The 12,847-nt window shown below is 32.0% G+C and overlaps 1 protein-coding gene across 1 annotated transcript in view; it reads left to right on the plus strand.

Annotated features, from left to right (window-relative positions):
• Window positions 1-12,847, plus strand: part of LOC115884322 (trissin receptor-like) — a 109,524-nt gene that overhangs the window by 49,019 nt on the left and 47,658 nt on the right. The window contains exon 3 of the mRNA XM_030902865.1: window positions 10,668-10,827. Coding sequence (XP_030758725.1) covers window positions 10,668-10,827 — 160 coding nt within the window. The remainder of the gene's footprint in view (window positions 1-10,667; window positions 10,828-12,847) is intronic.

The raw sequence follows: 12,847 nt of genomic DNA on the forward strand, positions 1-12,847 counted from the left end.
TGATGATAAAAATGTTATTTAAAAATGAATTTATACCATCCAACCGAAGAATCATACTTCTTCAGCTTATGGTAAACTGCCGATGGACACATTCCATCCAGTTCGAAAGGACCCACTCCAGGAAAGTTTTCTCGTTATAATTCGGTTTTAATATATTCCTTTGATAATAAAAATGTTATTTAAAAATGAATTTATACCATCCAACCGAAGAATCATACTTCTTCAGCTTATGGTAAACTGCCGATGGACACATTCCATCCAGTTCGAAAGGACCCACTCCAGGAAAGTTTTCTCGTTATAATTCGGTTTTAATATATTCCTTTGATGATAAAAATGTTATTTAAAAATGACCGAAGAATCATACTTCTTCAGCTTATGGTAAACTGCCGATGGACACGTTCCATCCAGTTCGAAAGGACCCATTCCAGGAAAGTTTTCTCGTTATAATTCGGTTTTAATATATTCCTTTGATGATAAAAATGTTATTTAAAAATGAATTTATACCATCCAACGGAAGAATCATACTTCTTCAGCTTATGGTAAACTGCCGATGGACACATTCCATCCAGTTCGAAAGGACCCACTCCAGGAAAGTTTTCTCGTTATAATTCGGTTTTAATATATTCATTTGATGATAAAAATGTTATTTAAAATGAATTTATACCATCCAACCGAAGAATCATACTTCTTCAGCTTATGGTAAACTGCCGATGGACACATTCCATCCAGTTCGAAAGGACCCACTCCAGGAAAGTTTTCTCGTTATAATTCGGGTTTAATATATTCCTTTGATGATAAAAATGTTATTTAAAAATGAATTTATACCATCCAACCGAAGAATCATACTTCTTCAGCTTATGGTAAACTGCCGATGGACACATTCCATCCAGTTCGAAAGGACCCACTCCAGGAAAGTTTTCTCGTTATAATTCGGTTTTAATATATTCCTTTGATAATAAAAATGTTATTTAAAAATGAATTTATACCATCCAACCGAAGAATCATACTTCTTCAGCTTATGGTAAACTGCCGATGGACACATTCCATCCAGTTCGAAAGGACCCACTCCAGGAAAGTTTTCTTGTTATAATTCGGTTTTAATATATTCCTTTGATGATAAAAATGTTATTTAAAAATGAATTTATATCATCCACCCGAAGAATAATACTTCTTCAGCTTATGGTAAACTGCCGATGGACACATTCCATCCAGTTCGAAAGAACCCACTTCAGGATAGTTTTCTCGTTATAATTCGGTTTTAATATATTCCTTTGATGATAAAAATGTTATTTAAAAATGAATTTATACCATCCAACCGAAGAATCATACTTCTTCAGCTTATGGAGCAAACTGCCGATGGACACATTCCATTCAGTTCGAAAGAACCCACTTCAGGATAGTTTTCTCGTTATAGTTCGGTTTTAATATATTCCTTTGATAACAAAAATGTTATTTAAAAATGAATTTATACCATCCAACCGAAGAATCATACTTCTTCAGCTTATGGTAAACTGCCGATGGACACATTCCATCTAGTTCGAAAGGACCCACTCCAGGAAAGTTTTCTCGTTATAATTCGGTTTTAATATATTCCTTTGATGATAAAAATGTTATTTAAAAATGAATTTATACCATCCAACCGAAGAATCATACTTCTTCAGCTTATGGTAAACTGCCGATAGACACATTCCATCCAGTTCGAAAGGACCCACTCCAGGAAAGTTTTCTCGTTATAATTCGGTTTTAATATATTCCTTTGATGATAAAAATGTTATTTCAAAATGAATTTATACCACCCAACCGAAGAATCATACTTCTTCAGCTTATGGTAAACTGCCGATGGACACATTCCATCTAGTTCGAAAGGACCCACTCCAGGAAAGTTTTCTCGTTATAATTCGGTTTTAATATATTCCTTTGATGATAAAAATGTTATTTCAAAATGAATTTATACCACCCAACCGAAGAATCATACTTCTTCAGCTTATGGTAAACTGCCGATGGACACATTCCATCCAGTTCGAAAGGACCCAGTGACAGTTAGTTTTGACGTAAGAAACGTCAAAAGTTGTAGACATACATTTTTTGTACATTTTTTTTCAGTTTGTGCTTCATAATTTCGATATAATATATAATGAATTGAAATTATTTTTTTGATTAAACCTTATTATATTTATAACATTATATTTATAAAACATATTATTTTAAACTTTTCCCTGTAGTTTCATTGAAATTTCCACCAACAATTGATTGCAAATTTTGAGTAATTTCGATTGTGCATGTTAAATTTAACGTGTATAACTATACCGAATTCAAATTCGAAATGCACCAGTATACACAAATGCACAGTGCGTGATCAGCACGTGCCAGCGGCGAAATCTACCCTGATTGGTCGGCCAGCCATGAAATAGTTGAGGTAGGCGGTTGAGATTTTTTACAGGGTCGGCTTGCATAGCGCGTATAAAGATGCGTATTCATTAAGGTGCGTATTCATTATCCGCACGAACGAACGAATGTACGCTAGTGGTATGGACGGGGACCGCACGATAGGACCGCACGAGAAGACCGGAGGCATTTGTTGGCGAACGCCTTTGATGTACCGACTCGAAACGGATGGTCGAGCGAACGAACGAACGAACGGCCGCATGCGTTCGGTTCCCGTCTAAATATACCGCACTTTCATTCGTTCGTTCGTTCGTTCGTTCGGATAATGAATACGCACCTTAAGGAATACTCTTTGATAGGCCACCGCGTGCGGAATATTGAGATTATATTACTTGTCCGAATTTTTTATTTTAGCGGACTATTTATTTTTTTATTATATTATTATTTAAAATCGTTTTTTGTTGCCTTTCGCGGTCTGTTATTTATTTGTTCTTGTTTATTATTATATTTTTTCTATTATTTCAATATTTGTTGATCGCTTCGTACAAGTTACAATTAGAGAAAATAATATTTATGTTTAAATAAAATATTTGTACATATAAGTACATACGTATTACAAAAACTCAAAAGTTAGATATTTTATATTATTTATTTATTTATTATTATATTTATATTTTTGTAAATGTTAATAAAATTATAAATTTTATAAATCTAATGTTAATAAAATGTTTGAAAATAATTAAAAAAGTTTTTATTTGAATAGTTTTAATACATCCGGCTTTTTAAAAAAAATGTCGTTAGACTTTAAAACGGATAATACAGCAAGTTAAAAGTGTTTTTTTTAGTAAACTAAAATGTATTAAATTATGTTATAATTTAACTGGTCTTTTAAATGTAAAAAATGTTTACATCATTGCATTTTTTGTAAATAGTATTATAATACAAATACCTATTTAAACCGATATTCAGATATTGCTCTCAATAATGGAAATAAAAAAATCAGTAGTACCAAATAAAAAGATAATTATTTTAAAGAACAAATTAATCCCTTTTAAAAAACATTAACTATAAATAAACATTAAATTTGTTAAAATCGGTCGTGCCAAAGAGTAATGTAATATTTTAATATGCCCGCCCCTTTGAATAAGAAGACTAAGGAAGGAGCATAATGCTATCCATGTATTCATGCATGGTGGGCGGAAAAGCCACCATAAAAGCTCTCTAGGGTGGGGATCCTTGACAGTTCTGTTTGACGATTCATTTGACACATTTGAATTTGATTTGAAATTTTGTGGATTTGTCAGTCTTTACGGAGCTTATTTTATGTTATTTATTATTTATTCTACTACTGATAGTTGTATAAAGGTAGTAAATCTAGATGGAAATTGTGGCAGAACTTAAATTAACAGTGACACTATCGCGATTTATCGAAAAGACTCTAAAATAGTTGGTTGTGTAGCGTGCGGTAGATCTCGGCAAAAATTGAATGAAATAATGGAACAACTTTTCGCTAGTAAGTGACTATATAATATACATACGTGTAGTAAACCGATCATTTATGAAATTCACTTAAATTAACTAAATTATATATTTTTCTTGCATTTTAGCTTTTATTTATTACTTGTCAAAGATTAGATGTCAAAGAATTTATATACGTTAATTTGACTTACCTGCTTCAGTAGCGTATCGAATGTTTGTGTTAATAAATACTTATTATAACTTATCTATTTTTATTAGAATTACATATTTTTATAACAATTTTAATAACTACCAACATTTATTCACAACGTAAAATAAAACAACAAATTATTGAGTCTACCCCACGTCTACCCTACATCATAGTTTTACATTTTTTAAATAAAATTAGAACGACACTGATAAACCGGAATTTAAGTCGGCCATATTTGAGGCCCATCGCGGTGTACCTAAGATTTTTGATATGCTCCTTCCTTAGTCTTCTTATTCAAAGGCCCGCCCCCTACCCCTACCCATCACTTTATTTCACTAGTTTTATGTAGTTTGATAAAAATTAAATAATATACATTTCCATCATAAATCATAAACAATAAAAAAAATCATAAAAATATACATAATTTTATAATTTGAAATACCCGACCTTAGTGCGGCCCTGGTTATATTACTACAGCGTTCCTGTTCACGTGCTTGCCTCATGTCTCTGTTTACGTTTGGTGCAGCTCGGGGTTGAATATAGTTTAACTTTTACTAGCCTAGGGTGGATTATAAGTAAGATATAGTGAAAACATTCATTTCAACCATATCGTTTTAAACCTACGTATTTAATATAATCCAACTAAAGTAGCGTTTCATTTTGAGCGTTTGGGAACTTTATATTTTCAGCTGCGAAACTATTTTAATTAAATTATTCGACACTAATTGTAGAATCTTGTCGTGGATACGATTCTGTTCAGCAGCGAAGCAAGACAGGATGCAACAAATTAAATTAAAATTTCGAGAATATTTTGTTTCGCATTTTTGTCAAATAGTTGCATTGGAATCTATAATCTATAATAATATATAAAATCCTTAAGTGATACTGATTAATCACGATCCTGCTCAAACCACTCAACGTAAGAAGCTCAATTTTGGCATACAGGTTGATTCTATGGTGTAGAGGTTCGATAAGAAGGGCTTTTTCGAAATTCCAGTTCCAAGAGGGTGAAACCACCCCTCAAATATTACAATATTTTTATTTAAAAAACGGTCAAGTTTCCGAAAAAACGCTTAAACACGTATATTTTATTTTGTTTTTTTACACATTTTAAGATTTTTTAAAAATGTATACAGGGTGTTTCGAAAAATCTGGTCATTGATTAATCACGATCCTGCTTAAAGCGCTTGACGTAAAAAGCTGATTTTTGGAAAACAGATTGACTTTAGGGTGTAGAGGTTCGATAAGAAGGGATTTTTCGAAACTCGAATTCTAAGGGGGTGAAACTATCCCTGAAATATTAAAATATTTTTTATTTAACAACCGGTGAGTTTTTCGGAAAAACTCTTAAGCACGTATATTTTATTTTGTTGTTTTACATATTTTAAGATTTTTTATAAATTTATACAGAGTGTTTCATAAAATATGACCATTGAGTAATCACGATTCTGCTTAAACTGCTTGACGTTTAAAGCTGATTTTTCGCAAACGGATTGACAGTGGGGTGTAGAGGTTCGATAAGGAGGGGTTTCTCGAATCTCAAGTTCTAAGAGGGTGAAAACGCCCCTCAAATATTATAGTATTTGTTATTTAAAAAATGGTTAGTCTTTCGGGAAACGCATGGACAAGCATAATTTATTTGTTTTTTACGTATTTTGAAATTTTTTAAAAAATCATACAGGGTGTTCCAAAAAGTTGGGTAATTTCTTAACCACGATTCTGCTTAAACTGCTTGACGTAAAAAGCTTATTTTTGGCAAACGGATTTTTCGATTTCGAAGTCAAATTCCAAAGAGATGAAACTACCCCTCAAATATTACCACGTTATATAATAATATCGCCATATTGTTTTTTGTCATGCTAACATAAATGTGAGAAAATGTTATTTCTCAGATTTATATGTTAAAGCAGTTTGTATGTTAATGGAAATTCTTGCTTTGCTTTATCATCACCATTACAAATGATTAATTCGACTCTAACGAAGTCGCTGGTACACGCTAGTGTACTTATATTTGCATAGAATGAATGGCGTTGGTGTCTATAGTAAACCTTTTTTTATGCAGAGATGAGTTATGAATGCCGAATAATAAATGATAAGAGAAAAATAATTTTTCCTGCAATAGAAAATGCTATAAACCCTGGTGAAGATTTAAGTCAGAACTATACTAAAACATATTTATCATTTTAAAACCAACAGAGCATGATTAAAAAAAGGTTTCATTTATTATAAATGTATTATACAGGGTGATTCCTGTAAGTCGGTCATGCTTTCGGGGAATGATAGGGGACGTCCAAATATTAATTTTGATATAGCACACTATGGGTCGGAAATGCCTCTTATGCAAGATACAGGGTGTTAAAGTTTTTAAAAAATTAGAGATATTCTTTAATAGTTTTTTTAACAGTTGAAGGTATCGTTATAAAATTTTATTATTGCGTAAGAGGCATTTCCGACCCATAGTGTGCTATATCAAAATTAATATTTCGACGTCCTTTATCATTCCCCGAAAGCATGACCGACTTACAGGAATCACCCTGTATATATGTATATTATTGAATAGGAGAATACTAAAATATCAGGGATACAAATTATACAGTCAAGCTCATGTCCACTGTAAATTAATGACATACTAGACATTAACCAATGGAAATTTAATGGAAAATAGCTGGAAGATAGCATGAAAGACATTGAAATATACCGGGTGCGTCTCAAAAGTTTCTCACCCCCTATAACTTTTTTATTTTTTCAGATAAAAAAATCGAGATTTGGTGTGTTAGTATATGACATAAATTAGGATTGATTGACATATTAAATTGTTTTAGGTCAATTTCTGTTTCGCCGGAAATGACTGGAACTTTTGATTTTTAAATGGCACTCTCGGTATTTTTTTACCTTATTTGATAGAAAATGACTCTCTGAATATAATGACATATCATATTATGTCTGCTTTTGACATTTTCGCATATGATTTATTTGAAATTGTAACATGCGGCTCATAATAGTGATGGGCAAAACTGTTATTTTTAGATAACAGTTGAAACTGTTATAGTTATTTATAAAAAACAGCTTAAAATAACAGCTTAAAAATAACAGGTTTCTTTATTTTATTGCTAAATATCTGAAAGAATATGAGGCGGTCACCGCCAGGCGTATTAACGCAGTTGCAACCATGACGTGCTCGGTGGTAGTATTTCCAGGGTGTCATAACATTTCTAAATATCGATTGTTATCTAAAATACCTCTCTAAAAACGGGGGTTGTTTACAAATAAGCGCTGTTTACAAATTGCGATATAAAAAAGCCAAAATGCCGCCACTCGTCTATATCTATAAATTCCGATCTACCTACCCCTGGATCCGCGTAGATTCTGAATTGCGTAGCAGTGTACAGGGTGCATCTCACTCGACGGGCGAGAAGCTCTTCGTTATGATTTTACCATTTGCGGTCAAAAAATAGCAATATAAGAAAATGTGTAGTATATTCTTCATAAGTAAACCAACTACACACTAGAGTTCGAATTAATTTTACACTTAAACTAGCATGTACAGTTTGACAAATATAGGAAGAGACTTGGGGATAGCACCGGTCGCGCACACGATAGAGAGAGAACGCATTCGGCGGAAGAGAGATGCAGTTACGCTACGAAAAATCTGATTGAAGCAAATTTGTGGGATGTCCACTGCGCATCGGGGGGCGTCTCTTATTTTATATTTCTCACGTCTCTAGCTATACTTGTTAAGTTGTACCCGCGACTTCGTTCGCATCGAATTATTAATTTGTAATGGTGATGATAAAGCAAAGCAAGAATTTCCATTAACATACAAACTGGATAAAATTTTCTCACATTTGCCAAAAATATGCTTTAAACGTCGAGCAGTTTAAGCAGAATCGTGGTTAATCAATTACTCAACTTTTTGGAACACCCTGTATTATTTTTTAAAAAATTTCAAAATATGTAAAAAAACAAAATAAATTATGCGTGTCCAATCGTTTTCCCGAAAGACTAACCGTTTTTTAAATAATAAATATTGTAATATTTGAGGGGCGTTTTCACCCTCTTGGAATTTGAGATTCGAGAAACCCCTCCTTATCGCACCTCTACACCCCACAGTCAATCCGTTTACCAAAAATCAGCTTTAAACGTCAAGCAGTTTAAGCAGAATAGTGATTACTCAGTGGTCATATTTTATGAAACACCCTGTATATATTTTGTAAAAATCTCAAAATATGTAAAACAACAAAATAAAATATACGTGTTTAAGAGTTTTTTCGAAAAACTCACCAGTTTTTAAATAAAAAATATTCTAATATTTGAGGGTGGTTTCACCCCCTTAGAATTTGAGTTTCGAAAAATCCCTTCTTATCGCACCTCTACACCCTAAAGTCAATCCGTTTTCCAAAAATCAGCTTTTTACGTCAAGGGCTTTAAGCAGGATCGTGATTAATCAATGACCAGATTTTTCAAAACACCCTGTATACATTTTTAAAAAATCTTAAAATATTATTCTGAAAATTTTTCAGAATAAATAAATACTTAAATATTGAAACTTAATAACAAAGTATTGAAACATACAGCGCCATAATATCTCGACCTCCGCCCGTTATGCTCGTAACAGGTTGAAAAACAATATGTATCTAAAACAACTGATGCGTTATTCTCCAACCTGTTTCAAACCTCCGATTATCTCGAACGCCGTTCTGTTATGCTCGTAACAGGTAAAAAAACAACATAGCTAAAACAACTGATGCGTTATTCTCCAACCCGTTGCGAGCCTCCATCGACAATCGACCGATGCAGCAGCGCTCCTTTCCCACTCCTGTTATCTCGACAGCCAGGCGTTATGCCCGCAACTGTTTCAAAAAAGCTGCTTCTTTTATATCCTATTATTTTTAAGCTGTTGTCAGCCCAACACGACGCGCCGCGCCGTAGCGCATACCCCACTCCGTTGTCCGTTGTATCTCGCCGCCTGTATCGATGGTTGTCGAAATAATAGGTTTTCCATCCATACTAGTTGTTTTTTGGAATTGCTTCGAGCAGCATCGAATTTCGTGGCGGTGCAGAGCGCCGACTTCGTTTCACGAACACTCGATCTCTGCGTGTCGTTATTTTATATCTGTTATTTTTTAAAAGCAGTAACGGTTGCGTTATGTTATTTCTAAATAATTGTTATAAAATAACAGATACTTAAATAACAACCCATCACTAGCTCATAACGACAATTATTGACTCGAATTACCAAGTGTGTGGTACAAAATTATTCGTAAAAAAGTGCTTTTTCCAAATATGTTAATGAGCCACCCTCCTGCCATTTGAAATTTTTTTTAGATATGATTAAAAATACGATTTGGGCATCTTTTAACCGGCCAAGAGTGAGATTTTGTAAGCTCCGTAGCAAGAAATTTCTTGCCTAGCCTATGTTATTTTAATACGATTGGTGAGTCACTGGACAGGAAATATAGATTTACAGAATCGGCACTGCAGAACAAAATACTAAAACATTAGACGATCAAATGTATTTTTCCAAGGCTTCTTGATTATAAATTAGCATTATTAGCACAGCCATGGAACTCTAGATTGAAAGTTAAAACACGATTTTTTAAGCGGAAATTCCAAAAGTTGACATATGATATGTCGTTCTACAGAGAGGGTGATTTTCTATCGAATAAACTAGAAATATACCATTTAAAAACCAAAAATTGTAGTCATTTTCGGTGAAACAGGAAGTGACCAAGAACAATTGAATACGTCAATCAATCCTAATTTATGACATATACGAACATATCAAATATCGTTTTTTATCTTAAAAAACCCGTTATAAGTTATAGGGGTGAGCCCTATTCGAGACGCATCCGGTATATTATGATAATAACTTAAAAAATTAATAAATATAGTTATTTTTTATACAAGATTCTTTTTTATATTAATTTCGGGAGACGATAATGCAATTTTATGGTCGTGATTAAAACAATATTTTTTTCCATAGCCAATTACGTTTTAAAAAATATTCAGAAATTATTATTTCAAGGAGTTTATTACGAGTAGAAAAAATATTGTGCTGGGTTGGCGTTGGTTTCTATGTAATTTGACAAATAAATAAAGCTGTCTCTTTAGTTGTCAGTTTTGAGTCAACATTTTTTAATTCTCTTTCGTGTTGATTGCTGATTGAATTGGAGCCAGAAATGGCTCAAAACGAAATAAGTAAATTACCAACAGATATTCAGGTTGATGCGACAAAGGCCATATCCAAACTACTTCCATTTAAATCCCGAATAACTTATGAAAAGGAATACAAAAACTTTCAAAAATGAGAGAAAAAAAATAAAGTTTTTAAACTATCCTCGCTGTTAAAGTATCATTAATTTAATCTACCCTCTTGCGGTTAAAATACTATTTTATCTACTATTTTTGATAAATATAAGGCAATTTTAACAGTTGCTATTGAAAAAAGAAATAAATCTGAATAAAATATAAATATTCCTACAATAAAATATCTTATTATATTTGTCTTTATCCGGAATACTTACTTACTATTTCAATAAGTCACATAAAAACAAACTTCTCTATAAATTCAAAGACTTATGTACAAATCCTGAAAAATCTTATTTTGTTTCAGCTGGGTTTTAGGAGATTTCCTCTGCAAAATGTACATGTTTATACAGTCCTTATCCAGCACGGCGAGTATATTTATTCTGGTTGTCATCTGTACCGAGAGATATTTCGCCATTTTGTATCCCATCACTTGCAAGCAGATACTCACTTCGATAAGATTAAAGGTGAGTCGTAGTATATTAAATTATGAATATTTTTAATTTTAATAGTTTGATTTTATACAGGGTGACAATTTGAAAACGAAAAGTATTTAATATTACCTCTACTTATAATAGTGTGAAAATTTGGCGAAATACGTCAATTTACATATCAAGGGGGACAATTTTTGAGGAATTTGTTGTCGTGTTACCCTCAACCCTTGGGCACCCAGGGCACCTACCCCTAAAATTTTAAATGGCAACCCCTATTTCTTTTACCATTTTTGTGTTCCTTATAAAATTCTCAAAAAAATAATGCACTTTATGTAGAATTCTATAAGAAACACAACAATGGTAAAAGAAGGCTTTCTACACCGTAAATTACTTATATTTTGATAATCGAATTTGATCTTATAAATACTGGTCTAATGTTTGCTCTTGCTATATTTACCAATGACATCGAAATAAATTTGTTTAGAGGTCATTGATATTTACTGTAAACTAACTAAATATTTTTGGATATTATTTTTATTTTTTTATTCTTTGAAATTGTAAACTTTTATAAATGTTTATTTTAAACAATAAGACTGGCAATGTTATTTGTATAATGTTTTCTATTCTCTTTTGTTTGTTTGTTTGTTTACTTTGTTTATTTAGTTTACCTTTGTCTACAAAATGTAAAATTTTTTGACAGTAAAGGCATTTATTTATTTATTTATGTTTTTAACCAACAATATACCGGGTGGTCCGAATTGTACTCCGAAAACTTCGGTAGTATATTCTACAGATACAATAAGTAAAAAAGTTCGAATAAATGTATGTCCTAAAATGCTTAGTTTCGGAGATACAGGGTGTCGAAGTTTCATTTTTATTTCGAATTTTTCCAAATCATTTTTGAAGCAACGTCAATATTTGGATGAAAATTGGTATCTGGGAGTTTTTGATATGATAAATTTGATTTTGATGTTAATATGACTCCTAATTCTAGAGGGCGCCACATACATATTTTTTAACTGATTTGAAGGGTAATAAACGCAGTAAATGTATATCTTTTTATTCAGTAGATTTATACAGGTACGGACGAAAAGTTATTACCCTTGTAACATGTAGGTGGCGCTCCCTAAAAATACGAGTCATATTGACATGAAAATCAAATTTCCCATGTCTAAAAAGTCCCAGACACCAACTTTCATCCAAATATTGATGTTACTTCAGATATTATTTGGAAAATATCGAAATAAAAATGAAATTTCTACACCCTGTATCTCCAAAACTAAACATTTTAGTACATACATTTATACGAACTTTTATACTTATTTTTATCTGCAGAATATGTTGGCGAAGTTTTCGGAATACAGTTCGGACCACCCTGTATATTGAAATTATATTAAATTATTGTGCTTTTTATCAGGACTTTAAGAACAAAGACCAATTTTCTTAAAAAATTACGAGGGAACAAATATAGCAGAGAGTCTAGACACTTTGGAGTCTTTCAAGACTTTAATTTGATTTCATTTTATTGAAGAGAGTTAAAACTAGCACTAAATTCCTTAATTTTAATTACATAAATTCTATTCTGTCTCTCGTTTGCCGTTGGGATCAAAACAAATAAAATGCAATTTTAAAAACAAATAGTCTGGCTTCTTGGTCAGAATAAAAACTAATTTAATTTCTAAAGTAGAAAAAATCTTACGCCGAGTATAAGTGGGAAAAAAAGAGTGAGTTTGAGCTAAGAAAAGACCACAAAAGGCAGAATTTTTCCTCAAAACTAACAGAATGCCGCTTTTCTTTCTGATGAGTAATTAGATTTTAATGAAAAAATTAATTGAAGCAAAGAAAATTTCTTTTGCTTTGTGGAAACGAAATTGTAAAGAGAATTAGCACAAGTGTTCTAGAAAGATTTTTTTCTGTCTCATAACTTCTGTGCCGATAAAATCTTTCAACTCTTTTTTTTTTGAGCTACTTGACTATAACTTTATATATGAACACAAATTATATCAACTGCTGTTAAAGAATTGGTTATCAATTAGAACGTGATTTTTTCTCT

The sequence above is a fragment of the Sitophilus oryzae genome, unplaced genomic scaffold (genome assembly GCF_002938485.1).
Source record: "Sitophilus oryzae breed Bouriz unplaced genomic scaffold, Soryzae_2.0 scaffold_227_pilon_pilon, whole genome shotgun sequence".
In the NCBI taxonomy this organism is placed as follows: domain Eukaryota; kingdom Metazoa; phylum Arthropoda; class Insecta; order Coleoptera; family Curculionidae; genus Sitophilus; species Sitophilus oryzae.